Source organism: Solanum lycopersicum, chromosome 2, assembly GCF_036512215.1.
Source record: "Solanum lycopersicum chromosome 2, SLM_r2.1".
Classification (NCBI taxonomy): domain Eukaryota; kingdom Viridiplantae; phylum Streptophyta; class Magnoliopsida; order Solanales; family Solanaceae; genus Solanum; species Solanum lycopersicum.
This window is the reverse complement of record NC_090801.1, coordinates 26,344,935-26,361,535: the sequence shown is the minus strand read 5'-3', so window position 1 is coordinate 26,361,535 and position 16,601 is coordinate 26,344,935. Positions and strand designations below refer to the sequence as shown.

At 38.0% G+C, this 16,601-nt stretch overlaps 1 protein-coding gene across 1 annotated transcript; it reads left to right on the top strand.

Moving 5' to 3' along the window:
- Positions 1-11,549: 11,549 nt before the first annotated feature.
- On the top strand, positions 11,550-16,389 carry LOC101252472 (PH-like superfamily protein). The gene is given in 5 exon segments (NM_001324405.1): positions 11,550-11,722; positions 12,363-12,468; positions 15,575-15,646; positions 15,723-15,928; positions 16,034-16,389. Coding segments are annotated over 5 exon segments (588 nt in total). The 5' UTR covers positions 11,550-11,612; the 3' UTR covers positions 16,128-16,389.
- Positions 16,390-16,601: the final 212 nt, after the last annotated feature.

Sequence of the window (16,601 nt, the reverse complement as noted above, 5' to 3'; positions counted from 1 at the left end):
CGGAGGAAGCCTTCGGATCTGCTGAGGTTCCCGCACCCGCCACCGCTGCAGCATCGGCCTCGTCTGATGCGGCTGATAGTTTAGAATCCACACCCGGTTCACTAGCTTGTGCTCTCACCCCTGTTACTAACAGCCCAACCGGTGGTGTGTCGACAGGCAGTTTCAAGTCTATTCCGATGCAAAGTTCCTGAATGACAAAGGAGTTATGACTCGTACACTTACATTGGAGCGGCGGGTCCTTACAGGAAGTCTCCCGACGATGCCTAAGATCCACAATCTCTTCACCAGACATCGACTGGAGTAGACAGAACATCCGTTGGGACGTTATAGTGAAGAGCTGGTCCGAGAGTTCTTCGCATCCTATGTTGCGACTCTCCGATCGCAGATTGATAGGAGGGCTGCCCCCGCAAAACAGGCCCCACTGGAGCAGGTCCAAGTACGTGGCATTTAGGTTGATATCTCCCTGCTTGCTATCCGCTGGTTTCTATACATCGAGAATTTTGATGCTAATCGGACCCCTCTCACTGCCGACTTTGACAACCGATGGCAGATTGTCAAAGATGGTCAATTTCTGTGTGAGCCATCGCTGAGAGAGGCCACCAAGGGGTGGATGTCCTTGTACTTGTTGGTTGATGGAGAGGGTTCTGACTGGGTGACTGAGCCGAAGGGGGCCATCAAGAAGGCCAACCTGACTTTCACGACGAAGTTTTTGTGGTTGATTATCCGCCACTACCTTTCCCCCACAGCCGCTGATAATATCGTCACATGGAATCGAGCAGTACTGATGGCGGCAATGATAGCCGGGTTCGAGGTGGATTTTGCGTGGCTTCTACAGGCGGTCATGCACGAGAGGGCTTTTAAGGTCACAACTACTTACTCTTTCCCGTGCATGATATTTTCTCTATGCAGATCCACAGGTGTGCCTATATGGCACGTTGATCAGCTCAAGACCCCTCTAGGCACTATTGATATCGGCCTCATCAGAGATGAGGCCAATGAGTTGGCTCCACTCAGAGGGCCCCGTCCAGAGCTGCCTCCACTTGGTGACAATCTGGTTGATATGGTAGCACAGGACCGCACGGCTACGCAGGAAGCTTCCACTGACACTACCCTAGTCGAGTCTATCCCGGGTAGTAGCACCGCCCCGAGCTCCTCTCGCTCAGCCCCTTTACCCGCTCTGGTCCCGCTTGCTAGGGTCCAGAAATTAGAGGCGCAAATGGCTACACTTCTGCATCATATCCAGCCTTTGATGCAGAGGTCTATTACCGAGGCAGAAGAGCGCTTGGAGCGGAGAATGGTCCAGCACATAGAGCGGAAGATCGCTGAGGTTCATCAGCGCTTGAATGCCTTTGAGTTGCAAGTGCTAGCCCATCCAGCCCCTCCGGTGGATGTGTCGACCCTTCAGGCTGCGGTCGACAGTCTTCGCGCAGATATTGATATGATCTTAGAGGCTAGGGTGCTTGAGTCTGAGGCCCCTTTTGTAGAGCCTGCTGAAGACAAAGTGATGCGGCCCTATTCGCCACTTCAGATCTTCCACCACCTCCCCCTCGAGAGCATGCCAAGAGGCGTAGGGGTCGAGGGGAGGATGAGGCGCGAGCACAGAAGAAGGAGCGCCGTGAGATGGAGGCTGCGAGGAGAGCCTCACTTGCTGAGGAGGAGGCGCGTCAGATGAGAGCATAAGAGTTAGCTGCTGGGGCATCTAGCTCCAGAACTGTGGAGATAGTGGGAGGCACTACTGATTGTGCTTTTGATGCTGAGGAGACCACTGAGGGTGTCCAGATTACAGAGGTAGTGGGTTCCGGGGAACCGGACCCACCAGCTTGCTGATCGTCGGCGCTTTGCGCCCAGGTTTGCTTCACCTACCACTCTAGTTTTTAAATTTTTTTATGCATTGGGGACAATTGCATGTGTTTTTGTTGGGGGTGGGGTAAATGGAAAGTGAGTGCTAGGGTGAAGTCTGAGTAGCCCAATTCACTATCTTTTTTTGGGGTTTTCTTGCCTATGTTCTTTTTCCCCGAAAGACTGATTACTTTTTCCGTTGAACCGGCATGTCTATATCTTGTGTACATAGTTTAATTTTGTAGCATGATGTCTAAAATGATATCTTGATAAAATGGAAAATGATGAATGACTAGGCATAGTAATTGATAAATGTGTGGCTCTAAGCATGACATAGAGGTACACCACTGCATGAACCTAAGTCTAAAATTCGAACTAGGTGTCTGATAATCTGGTAGAGTGATGAGATATCAAGTGAGTGTGAGGAAGATTTGAATAGTCCACTATTTGTACTGAGCTAGAACTTGCCTGGTTAGTCCTGCTAAAAGTAAGCTGTAATAGACAATTAGGAAAGAATCATACATAGGCCATTATTAAATATAGCCCATTTTTAGCCTAAATAAAAGAAAAACAAATGAAATTTATCCTTCTTTGATCCAAATGATTTGAGCTTAAATTAGACCTTTCTTTCTCACCCCAACTGATCTTTTCTGGGAATAATGTGTTGGCCCTGGTCCCTCCTTGGACATGTGCACCTCAGCTTATGCCAAAAGCATAAGTTGAGGGTGTCTAATGCATTAAACAACCTTTTTATGGCCCTGACTTAACTTTGGGTATTGTGTACTTTGACTCATGGCAAAGCCATGAGTTGAGGGTGGCTATTATGAGGAATGCTCTGGAAAGTGGGGTTGAAAGAATAAAGAGAGAGAAAGAACAAAAGTAAAGTGACTCAAAAATTAGTTGAAAGAAAAGTAAAAATGAAAAAAAAATATACAAGCAAGAAAAGAAGAGAGTCACTTACACAAATGAAGAAAAAAGGGAAAATAGTAAGGTGAAAGAATGTGGGAAACTCGCAAAATAAAATGATAGAAAATGGTATGTTTAGCCGATATGTCAAGGAGGGAAACAAGTCACTAATGTATACCTAAATATACCCTACCTGACCCTGAGCCTATGTTACAAGCTAAGAGAGTCCTATCGTGATCCTAAGGGTTGTATAGCGAACTTAAAGTAGTGAAAATAAGGGCAAGCTTATGGCAATAGGTATGAATGAATGTGAATTTGTTCTGAGAGTGAGTGTTGAAAAGTAATCCTTATACTCAAACTAAAATCAGTGTGAAAAATGAGGATTTTTTTTTGAAGTGAGGACACTAGTTGCATTACAGGAAATATTAGCACCTCGGTGAGAAATTGAAGAGGATAGGTGTTATTGCATGGTGAGTCTGTGTCATGGTCTGGTTCCACATAATTCAAGACTAATAGTGATAGCATGCATAAATATGATGATATTAATCGGGATTGATAGACAAATGATTGCAAAGGATAAAACATGGATACTATTGTACAAAGATTGTGTATTGAGTCATAGTGCGTCGCTTGAGGACAAACAACGAATTTAAGTTGAGGGTGTTGATAAACCATGGTTTCACGGTATTATTAATACTTTTTCCCTAAGTTTAGTGTGTCCAAAAGCCTTTTTGTGCTAATTTTTATATAATTTTCTCCTTATTTGTAGGAAATCTGCCCAAAGATGGATGCGGAGGTTTTTGAGAGAAGAAATGCATAAGAGACCACCTACGGATCTTGTGATGGTCCATCATGCTTTTGACGGTCCGTAGGTGGCGTCATAGTGCAGCTGCTGAATGAAGATGGGGAAGTCTGACAAAGTGTGGGGTTACGGAAAACGTGACGGACCGTCGTAGCCATGACGGTCCGTCCTGCAGGTTCGTCATGAAGATTAGAGAAGTAGCCCCAGAACCCATATTCCAAGAGTTCAAGTGTTTTGGAACGGAGACCCTCGACGAATCGTTGTGCTCGTAACGATCCGTCATACCTGCCGTCGAGGGTAATGAAGAGAGCAACAGAAGAAATTTCATCAAGTATGGGACGACGGAGTCCATGACGGTCCGTCGTGACCACAACGATCCGTCTATCCAGTCGCGTTTTTGACAGATTTCTAGCAAATAGAGTCCTTGTTTAATTAGGTTTTTATTTTCTACAAATAGTTCGAAAAACCTCATTTTTAAGGTTAGACTCTGGATTATTTGGTTAGGCCCTTGATTTTCTTTAGATTCTTGATTATTTTGAGATTCTTTGGATTGATTGTTGGTTTTTTTTGTTGATTAATCAAGCGAAATTTCGGATTTTACTCTTTCTCAATTAAGTAGTACATGAATTCTTATACCATATATTTGAATATTGTGATTATGACTATGCGTAACTAAACTTCATAATTAGGGTTGTGGGAACCATAGGAAAATAATGAGGTAAAACCTAACTAAAATAACAATTCTAGAATAGTGTCTTGCATGTATTGATAATTCTTTTGCATAGAAGTCTTTCTAACGGATGGCCAACGTTAGAACTCGCCTTAATGCTACTTGCCGGACCAAGGAGGTAGATAATAGGAAAAGAATTATCAACATAGATTTAGTGTATACTATCTAATAGGCTAGTATTGATTAGTACGAGGTAATAACTTAGTCAAATATCGAATACGATGCTTAATATGAGGTAAAGATAAGGGTTAGGATAGCAACACACGTAGCCAGACCAAGGTGCAGAGTGAAATTTTCTAGATGCCGGACCAAGGATTTAGAAATACATAATTTATCACTTTGCATGCAAGATACTAGGAAAGAATTGTTATAGTTAGACTTATCAAGTTATGAACCTGTGGGGAACATGTAAACCCTAGTTACTTTGATTAATTGATTAAACTCCAACAATCGAAGTTGTTAGTTGTCTTCTTTTATTTCGCTAGTTATTTTCATTTATTTAGGAATAGAAACCCCCTTTTTTTTAACATTTTATGCTTTCTAAGGAAGTAATTGACTGAACAATAGTAATAATAGATTGTAGTTAAGTCTAAACTATTTTACTCGTGGGAACGATCCCGACCTCGCTAGTTGGGTTATTTACTTGACACGACCGCTTTACTTCTTATTTGAGAAGTAAGTTTGAGCGTATCACGCCACTACTTGTATGGTGTTCATGTCATCATATTGATTAATCACAAGAGCCTCAAATATGTATTCACTCAGAAAGAACTCAATCTCAAACAGAGGAGGTGGTTAGAATTACTAAAAGATTACAACAAGATTGTTCTTTACTACCCAAGTAAGACTAATCTGGTTGCTATGTTTAAGAAGGAAAGAAAGAGTTAGCTAAAGATGTGCACAGATTTGCACGTTTGGGAATTAGACTTATGGATGACACAGAAGGAGGTATAGTGGTGATCCATGGAGCTGAGTCATCATTAGTGTCATAAGTGAAAGAAAAGTAAGACTAAGAACTCATTTTGCTGGATTTAATGGCGAAGATTCATAAGCAAAGACTGTTAGCTTTTGAATAAGGGGGAGATGGTGTGCTGAAGTATCAAGGTAGATTATGTGTACCAAAGGTTGATGAACTCCAAGAAAGGACCATGGAGGAAGCTCATATCTCCAAATATTCCATCCATCAATGTTCAACAAAGATGTACCGCGATTTGATAGAGGTTTATTTGTTGAAAGGCATAAAGAAAAGCATTACTGAGTTTGTTGCTCAGTGCCCGAATTGCCAGTGAAAATAGAACACCAAAGTTCTGGAGGTTTGGCTTAAAATATAGAACTTTCGGAATGGAAGTGGGAGACGATGAATATGGACTTCATCACAGGCTTGCCAAGGTCTCGCAAGTAGCATAATTCTATTTGGGTGATTGTCGATAAAACGACAAAGTCAGCCCATTTTTTTCCTGTAAAGACTACTATTCGGCCGAGGATTATGCTAAGTTTTAACTTCAAGAAGTGGCAAGACTTCATGTAGTTCCGGTCATTATTTCAGATAGAGGTGCGGAATTTACTGCACAATTTTGGAAATCCTTCTAGAAAGGCTTATATTTAAATGTGAACTTAAGCACTACTTTTCATCCTCAGATAGATAGGCAAGTAGATCGTACTATTCATACCTTAGAAGATATATCGAAAGCTTGTGTGATCTACTTCAAAGGGAATAGGTATGATCACATACCTCTCATCGAGTTTGCTTACAACAACAATTGCCAGTTGAGAATCCAAATAACTCCATATAAGGCTCTATATGGGAGAAGATGTAGATCTCCTATTGGGTGGTTTGAAGTTGGTGAAAAAGGATTAATAGGACCGATATAGTTCACCAAGCTATGAAGAAGGTGAAAGTGATTGAAGAAGGATTGAGAACGACACATAGTCGCCAAAGGTCTTACACATATGTTAGGAGAAGGTTGTTAGAGTTTGAGAAGGACGATTAGGTGTACCTGAAAGCTTCACCCATGAAGGGGTATGAGGTTCGGTAAGAAGACGAAACTTATCCCCCGGTATATTGTCCCTTACAGAGTCTACAAGAGGGCTGGCAATGTAGCATATGAGTTGGATCTGCATCAAGACATAGAAACGGTTCATCCGATATTCCATGTGTCTATGTTGAAGAAATGCTTGGTTGATTCTTCACTAATTGTACCAACTGAGAATGTTTGGATTAAGGATAGTTTATCCAGTGAGGAGTTTCCAGTTCAAATTTTGGACTCGTCAAGTTCGCAAGTTGAGAACAAAGGTAATTGCATCAGTCAAAGTCCTTTGGAGGAATCAGTTTGTTGACGAAGCAACTTGGGAAGCTGGAGAGAAGATATACACATCTCTTCAAAAACGGAGAGAATGCAGATTAAGGTACTAACTTCTTTTCTTAGCACTTCATAAGACTATGTGTAAGCATGTTGTTATTTGCTTTTGTTGAGAGGTGAAATGATGTTACTACCCTTAGCTTAGTGAAAGATTTATTATTCAAGGAAGAATGTTCCTAAGGGGGAGATATTGAAACATCTTGTAACTTGAAATAACCAAGAATAAGCAAATAAACAAAGAATAATAAATTTTGGAAATATATAGGGAAATCTGGAAAATTTCCTAATTTTAAAAAGTGAGTTTTGGTAATTTTCAAACAACCATAACTCCCAACTCTAGAAGGAGTTAGGGTGAGTTCTTTATATGGTTGAAAATACCTTTGGAAGATCTTTCCAACGACGCCAATTTTGCGCATTTTCGATGTTGCAGGGATGTATGCCTTTTTGAAGTTAGGTTGTTGGACTGAGGAAAGTCCAATCCGGATTTTAGTAAGGGTAGAGTGGTATTTTCACTCTACTATTTTCTAATTAGTTTTAAGGGTTTATTATGGGTAAAACCAAGTCCCAATTCAGTTTTAGAAAAATTGAGAACACTTAAGACTTGAGGAGGAGAGATAAGAGAAGAGGAATATCAAGAATTCTTCAAGAACGCTAAGATTTCACTAGTGGAATTCGTCGAGGGTGATCCCTATCATAGTATGGGTGATCTTTATGTGTTTGGTTCGTTCACCCACACACCAATGTGTTAATTCATCAAGTTTTGTATTGATTAAATGGTGAGTCTGTTCTTGATAAACAATTACTGAAATGTTGTTGGTAGAGTTGTAGTATACCTTTACTGGTTTTGATTCGTGTTTTCAGGATGTTTTACGAGTTTCAACTATTGGTTATTGAGGATATTAGTCATCCTAAGCGTTTGGGGGAAGATCGATGAAGTTTGGAAGGGTTAGAGTAGACAATTGAACAAGAAAAGTCAGAAAACCCGTCTGACAGGCCTTGGGGCGCCGCACCTACTAAAGCCCCACAAGACATACTCTATCCATAAGGCTCTGGCACCCCGCGCTAGCAAGAGCACCCGAGGATAGTTTCTGTCCTTCAAGCTCTAGCACCCCGCGCCTCTTAGAGCGCCAATGTTACCTGGAGTTCCCATTTATCCCCCATCTTTTCATATGAGTTCCTACGTGATGTACCTATAAATCCTAGTTGATTCCAACATTCTAAAGTACATCTAAACATCATGAAATCATCCATAAACATGATATCATGATCCTTGAATCCATAATCCAATTCGAGGAAAGTTAAGATCAAAGTCGAAGAAGTTAAGGGTCAGGTCTAAAAGTTGAGAAGTAAGTCAAAGTGAGTTCTTAAGGTTTTAAAGAGTCTTAAAAACAGTATTAATTTTTTTTAAGGATAGGCTACAAGTTGAGTGAAGAGTAAAGAGTTGAGTCTAAATCTCAAAAGTTATAAGGGAACTAAGTATTTCCTAGAGTTAAGTTTCAAGTAGAACAAAGAGCGACTTCATTTCTCAAAAGTTATAAGGGAACTAAGCAGTACCTAAGAGTAACAAATTCCTTCACATTTTGATAAAGAGAGGAAGCTAGACTTCCAGAAAGCCTTTTGCTAGTTTTAGAAAATGGTAACTATGATTTTCAAGAGAGCTTTTAAAGCTAAGTTTGAGCAACTACCTCAAAACAGAGAAGTTGTTTTAAAACATATGAGCTAAGTATTTTTGGAGTAGTATTTAGCACCGATATGGGGATGAGAGTTCATATTAACTCAAGTCTCCATAAACCATGTAGCCAGCACAGACAGATAAAGGGTCATACTTTTTAAATGATTCCTTAGTGCTTTTTAGCATAGAGTAGTGATGTACTTAGTAGTTCAGGTTCTATACCGACAGCGAGGTATAGAGCATTCCTCTCGCAATGTGAGGTAAGACGTTGTACCATCTCATAGGCTCATAGTGATAGTTGTCAGTTACAAATCTCCCACAGAAACTATATTACTTTCATATATCAGTAAAGTTAAGTTTACTATTGCATTACCTTTAATGAACTAAATGTTTCTCTTTTTTACAAGCTTTATATATATATATGTGTGTGTGTGTGTGTGTGTGTGTGTATGTGTGTGTGTGTGTGTGTGTGTGTGTGTGTGTGTGTGTGTGTGTGTGTGTGTGTGTGTGTGTGTGTGTGTGTGTGTGTGTGTGTGTGTGTGTGTGTGTGTGTGTGTGTGTGTGTGTGTGTGTGTGTAACATGTGTCTTTCCTGCTTTATATTGAATTATGACTTCTTGAGTTGAGCAGAGCCAAGGTAAGTTCATTCTTACTCCTTTCAAGCTTAGTAGTTTTTGTTTAGCATTCCAACTTGCATGCTCGTACATTTAATGTACTGATGTCAGAAACAGGTAACCAGGATCAGCATCCAACGCCTCATTGATCCAATTTGAGCATCTAGAGTTAGTGGTGAGCCTCCCTGCTTCTGGAGGACCCTTAATTTCTTTCAGTACTTCCTTATAGAATGTTGACGGGTTATTCTAACATTCATCTTAGTAGTAGTAGAGGCTTCATAGACTAATAGATATCCAGACAGATAGTTTGGGTCTCTCTTTAATTTCAGATATACATATATCCTTTTTGAGGCTTAGGTGTCATTTGGACAATACTATTATTTAAAGTGTTTTTCATGAGAATATTTTATATTTGAGTTAAGTCTTTCCCTTAGTTATGTAAGCCAAGTCAAGAGTTCGCTCAAGTTTGCGATGGTCGTTGGGTGCCGGCCACGTCCAAGGTGTAGGCTCCGGGCGTGACAACTTCCTTGTCCCTAAATTGCAGAAGGACTCTACAATTTCCTTATTATGCTCTTGCATTTTACATTCAAACAAATATTGAGGCACATAGTCGTATTGAATATCCACCACATTTATTCTCACTTTGCCAATAGATTTATTCTCAATCTTCATGTGTACAAACTTCGGAAATTTTCTTTTTAGATCAAACAACACCTTCACCCGCGCACAACTAGGTCTAGTTTTATTGAGTGTGGCTTGATCTAAATGAATAGGCTTGCCCACTGCCATTGCTAAAGAAAATAAACAGTCTTTGACAAAGAAAGCAGGGAAGAGGTTAGGAAAAGAGATCCAAGCCATTGCCATAGAGGTTTATTCATTGATTTTAAACCTAGAATCATATATCAAAGTATGCATAAGATAAGAGTATTCATCTCTACATGTAAGGTGATAAGCTTCATTTGAAAATAGGTTTACAAAATCCTCTTGCAGAGATAATCTGTCCAGTAAAAAGTAAATTTTCCAATCACTGCAAATTGGAGGTCCTCAATTTCATTCATTATATTCACCTTTTCCTCTGTTCAAGTGATTTGAGGAACTCCATCTATCATAGAAATATCTTTTCTAAGTGAGTCAATCGATCTTGATTGACCCTTAGTTTGAGAAATAGTATTTGCATATGAAAGAGTTGTAGGCAAAATAGGATTTGTTATTAGTTTCAATGTTAGGACTTGAAAGTAATTAAGGAAATTCTGCATAGGAGAACTGAGGACCCACAATCAGAGGTGGATGTCCGCCGACCAGAAGATCCATAACTCCAACAATTCTAAAGATCGATTTATCTCGAGTTTCTTACGAGTTGGAAGAAGAAAATGAAGAAGATGTTATCTTATAAGCTTCCGCCGACTTAGGGGACCCAGTTCACTTGCCTGCTTGCGCTACCTCGTGAAAATGTGAATATTTCTCTATTCTGAAGTCGTATTGTTGCGTTGGAAATTAGACTCATAAACCTTCGATTTATTGGGTGGTGGGACCAATAAATCATTATAGGTAGGAGAAAGCATACGAGATATTTGACCCTAATTTCTGAGAAATCTTTAATAAAGAACTTACGATAACTTTCACTAACTTTTATTTTGCGACTTATCTTACTCCAAAACTTGAGATACAACCCTTGACACTTAAAAAAAATATGATACATTACATCATTCTTAATTTATTACTCACCCTCTTTGTCTTTCCACGAATGTACGAGTTAATTAGACGTTTTGAGAAGTTAGGGTGTTACAATTTTGGTCTTTAACGGTTCGGGTTTTAGTTTAAGCAATATTAAAATACTTATAAAACAAATATATGACTTTTCTAATAAATTTGATGTGAAAACACAATAATGTAACTTTACAAATGCTCATAAAATAGACACAATAATAATGAACATGAAAAGAAATATATAGCGTAACAGAAAGACATTAAGAGGAATAGAGTTCGTATTTTACATTTTAAGATTTTTTATAAAGTGAAATTGTGAACTCAAAGACATTGTGAGTCTGAATTGAAGACTAAACGACAAAGATAGTAACTACTAAGGTATTAAGATTTATATATATTATTTACGTACAAGTAAAAGTAGTAAATTACTACTGTTAATGTGTTATCGATTTAGACAATAACCCAATATTAAAAACCTATATCGAATCGATAACCCAACAAATTTTAAAATAGCTCCAATAAAAAACCATATTAACCCAATAACAATAAAGAAATAACACTTTTCAGTTTGATTTATCAGTTGATTCGATTTGTGTATATTTCTATTTTTTTTCTCTTTTTTTATTTAATAATTCTATGACATACTTTACCCTACATTTTTGTAATAGCTCTATACCTAATCATTCTATTTCTCTTATAGATTTTGTCATTAAAAATTATTGAGCTGTGAAAATAATATAATACGATATAATAAAATATGATATATTAAGAAATATAACTTAACAATTATCCAAACAGATGTAGCAAATAGCAATCCAACTTTATTTTTTTTAAAAAAAATAGTTTGCAATGCATAGTTGGAATTGAAAAGAATATTTTGTAGTATTCCGGAAGGTTGTGGAAATGGGCTTTTTAAATAAATAAAAAAGTCAAGAGTATGTGTGTTTCTTCTTGTGTGTACAATTGACATCTGAAACGCAAAGATGGCGGTGAATCCTCAACTATTTCCGAATGGGATGCCTGTGCCTTTCGTCAATGAACTCTTCGTCTTGGCCAGAGATGGAGTCGAGTTTGAGGTCGACAAGATCCCTGGGTAACCCATTTTTTATTTTTTTTATTGATTGTGAGTACATCTCTTCTCACTTGAAGGAAGGAAGAGGCAGAGGGATTTTGTGAGAGCTGATCTTTTTCTCACTCTCTGTAGTAGAAAACTGGCTTTGCTTGAGACCTTTTATTCTTTTTTATGGATCTTTCATTTCTGGTAGAAAACTCAAGTCTGGATTTATTCTCTTTAAACAACTTCCCCTCGATCACTTTGCTGAGTTGTATCCTTAGATGAGATTACAGAGCGGGCTTTATTGCGCTTTTTCCCTCCCCAAAAGGAATTCTGCTGTTCTGGACTTATTTGGTCGGTCTCTTTCTTTTTTTTTTTGGTGGTTGCAGCCGACATAGAATAGAATTATTCAAGGAGGTTGTGTCAATTGCCTTTTGAGGTTTTATATCTTCTTTGAGTACAGAGTTTTAGCTTGAGGCCCCTCAGTAGGTGACTAGCGGAGTTTCTCATGTATTGTTGTTCTACTACAAACAATACAATAAATCCATTTGTCACTATGTACATCCTTGGAGAATTGGGTGGGTGTTGTAGAATCAGCATCAACACCTGCTGCATCATCTTCTCTCTTCTTTTTCTATTTACTCTCCATGTTTGTCTTAATTTTACTATTTGCTGGCAGAGTAGGAGCAGTAAAAGCAAAGGGAACAGTCTATTTGTCCAACATTCGGATGGTCTTTGTTTCAATTAAGCCTGTGGAGAACTTCATTGCATTTGACATGCCCCTGGTATGTATTAGCCATTGGTGTTTAGTTGCCATATTTTGTAACTGCCATATGCTTTACAAGTCTGATTGGCCCTGTTTGCTCTTTCTTCATCATTTTTTTAGATTACTTTATAGTAAATACAAGATTGAGACAGATGAATTTTGTTCTTATCAAATAGGCAAATGGCTTTGGTTTGTAGTGAACAGGTGTCTCTTTTGTTGTTATCATGAACATGTGGTCAAGAATTCGGGTGAAGCTGCTTTTGTACGACGTATCTTGTTTTCTTTGTTAATTGTCAGTACTGATAATTTGCTATTAACCTATGTTGCTTGGACCTCAAAAAATGCACCTGCACCTGTGTTGTCTTCCAGAATTGCAGCACTTTTGGAGGATGCGACAGACTAGCATTTTTGAAGAGCCCGAGCGTCATAGAACTCAACAATTTGGGGGAGGGGGGTTTAGGAGGTATGAAATAGAATATGAATGGTGTGACAATAATAGCTCATGAACGATGTTAATATCTCTTAATACACCAAGAATTTATAAGAAGCTGGACACTTGCATAGCTGTAGATGCCATGTGTGTCAACTGTTAACCATTAAATAGTTTTTTATAACGCATGACTAAGATATCATGTTGAAAATTTGCTTTAGTTCTATCTAGAAGCACTATTCTTTATTTCTTCCACTAATGATTTGCATGTGAAAAGCAAAAAAATCAGTATTTTCCATAAAATGATACTTAACATTTTAATTTTATAATTGTTTATTTGTTGTAGCTTGATTCATTTTGATGTTCACAAAATACCTCTTAAGGGAACGATCTCTCCATCCCAATTAATGTAATGGTGATGGGGTACAATGTTCAAGGAAGAAAGGAGGAAGATTTTGAGACTTGTGATCTAAAATAAGTTATAGATATTTGTATGATTATAAATCATTTCATTAAGAGTTAAATAAACATCTCAATTTTTTACTAAATATAAAAAGTCCATCCTCTTTGGGACTAACTAAAAAGAAAAGAGTGACACAAAGGGACAGACAGGTGTATTATTTACCCAATTATGATTCTGGGTGAATGCCGCCGATCAAGAAAATGAGGAATTATCACCAATTAGCTAAGCCTAAGCCTAAGCCAATTACTTTACAAAAAGAAGTGGACTAAAACTGAAGAAAGAGAATCTAATTTTTTAGAAGCACCCAAGGGTGTTAATGAAATTGGTGGAGACATGAGGTCACTAGTTCAAATCACAGCAGCGACATAATACTAGATGATTTCTTTTTATTTGTTGTAGCCTTGGTTGGAGGTATATCATCTAATCTAAGGAAGCAAGTAAAGTTGGTCAATGGCTCACAAGTAAAGGAATCCAAGGGATATCAAAGCCAAGGATTTTAATCAACTCAAGTCTAATCCAATGCACCGATTAATCCCAAAGTCAATTTAATTACCCTTGAAAATCAATTACCCAGTTAACACAATATCCTTGATTACCCAATAGCTATTCTCCTCAGCAGTCGTGAGCCCAACTTAGTTGATTATTTCTAATCTAACCAAGTTGCATTAAGCATATTTTAGCTTTCGGCTACAAGAGTGACAGATTATCTGTAACCTCAATAGTGGACTAGGATTAGTTGACCTTCAATTAACCCAGAGTCTTGTCAACGAATCCATGTGCAAACCTAGCTCCCTTCCCCAAGGTGAATTATCTTCCTAGGATATGTCGTAGGGTAGATCACTCTCTTTGGAAAAAGGGAAAGCTACAAAGCACATGATTATTCAAATAGGCAAAAGGCCCATTCATAAATAGCAACATATTATTCAATACGGAAGTCCAAGAAGTAAATCAAGACACTTTCATGATAATTATGCCTAAAATCATGTCCTAAACCTGAGAATATGTTAATTAAACCAAACATTGATTAGAACACTAGGAATCAAAGAAAAGTAGTAAGTTCCATTACGACAAATGCTTAAACAAAAGCATCCAATCTTCAGTCCCACGGTGTTTGGTTGATGAATCCTTGCTCCCTAAGCTTAAAATTTTGCTAAAGATGACTAAAGTTACAAATATTGTTTTCTTTTGTACCATAACAACTAATAACACTTGATGGAAGTGGGAATGTGGTGCCTGTCTTTTGCCTTTGATTTTCGCTAATAGCGAAATGTTTTTCGAATTTGCATTTTTCTGAATTTTCGATTGAGCATCGCTTTTAGCCATTTAGCTTATGTTAATGGTGTTCCAGAACCACTTATCTTCACCAGTGGTTATTCCGAACTTATGAGTGGAAGTTGGCCAAATTTTGCTGCTCAATGGATCATATTGCTTTTAGTGGTTTAAGATGGTGATTAGAAATTTCCTTAGCTTTTAGCACTTCTCTTATTAGGCAAAGACCTGCACATTTGTTGCTCTTTTTGATCATTTTTTCATTATTTCCGTCTTCTTCTCAACTCCAAATAAATTGAAACCTGGAATCATGCAACTTATATAAGAATCTAGCCATATTCATTATTTGGATGAAAAAACTCACTTCAAGATGCAAATAAGTTGTTCAATTCCAACTTATTGATTTTCGTCTATTGAGGTTATAGGCTGCTGGTGTTCTCTCGCATTTCATCATTAAATGGCTATACTTGTGTTATCGTTCATGACTTCTCTTCCTGATTAATTTGCGGATTGTTGGTTGGGTTTTTGTTGCGTCACAAGCATCTTTTGTCAACGACGAGAAATGAATTTTACATTGGGGCATCTTGTGGGTTCGTGAATTATATTTTTCTGATATCAGGAAGTTTTAGTCCTTTCTCTTTGGTTCTCTTCATTAGAATTTTCAACGTAGTCTTGCTTCTCATGTGGGTAATATCACTGTTGTTACTGCTCTGCTATACTGACTAGATTTTGTTACATCTTGCTGTCTTGAGGAATCTCTTCTTTTTCTAAAAAAAAAAATGTGTGGTGGATGGGCTTCATGAGTATACATCAATGTTTTCCTTGATTGGAAGACTGATAAACTCTTTCCTGCTAAAGCTTTTGTGTTGTCATATGTTTTAGTTTGAAAATAATGTATTCCTTGTTTGAAAGATTGATAATCTCAGAGTGTTTCTTTGGACTTAAAGTGGCTCTATTTTGCAGCTTTATGTCCATGGCGAGAAATTCAACCAACCAATATTTTTCTGTAATAATATATGTGGACATGTGGATCCAGTAAGTTGAAAACATTAATTTGCTTATTATTCAAATGCCTCCCCCGACTGATTCTGTACCTGCCCTACAATACCAGGTTATACCAGTAAATGAAAATAGGGCCTTGTTTTCCACTCACTCATTCAAGATTTTGTTCAAGGAAGGTGGTTGTGGAACTTTTATCCCTCTATTTTTCAATTTAATTGCCTCAGTGAGACAATACCACCAACAGTCTAGGGAAGAAGCTAGAGTAGATCCTCTTCAAGCAGCACAAACTCCTGTGGATGAGATGATGAGACACGCGTATGTCACTTTATTTCCCCCTTTCAACTAACAATTTTTCTCAATAATCTGCTTATTTAGACATATGTTGTGGTGATCTCTTTGATGATTTGTGATGTCTTGCAGTTATGTGGATCCTAATGATCCAACAAGAATTTTCTTGCAGCAGCCTAGTACAGAATCTCAACTCAGGCGTCGAACATACCAGTCAACCAGCTGAAAATCTATCTAGTTTTCTTGTTTCCAGTTGATGTTATTTCGACATGTGCAGATTCTCGTCTCTCTTTCCAACAACGTGACAACTATGTATGTGTGTATGATGTCTATACTTGTATTCCTAGACGTTTGAAGGGATTGGAATCCACTTTACGTGTGTACAAATACCCTAATAGATTATTCTCCACTTCTATTTATTTTGGTCTAAATTACTTCTTTTTTGTGATTCTTGAGAAAAGAGAATACATATTTGTGGTTCCAAATTACTCTTTAGATATTTATGTGGTTTTCTTTTATTTTTAGAATGAAGGGAGAAGAAGTAAAGTCGTGTGAAAGATAAAAAAGGTAACCATGTGAGACATACTAGTAAGGGGTTAAATAATGATAATACTTGAATAATTCAAGTTCAATTATTCATACTTCAGGCTTATTAGGGTCCGTTTGAATGGGTTTAATAAAAGCAGCTTTAAAAAAGTAC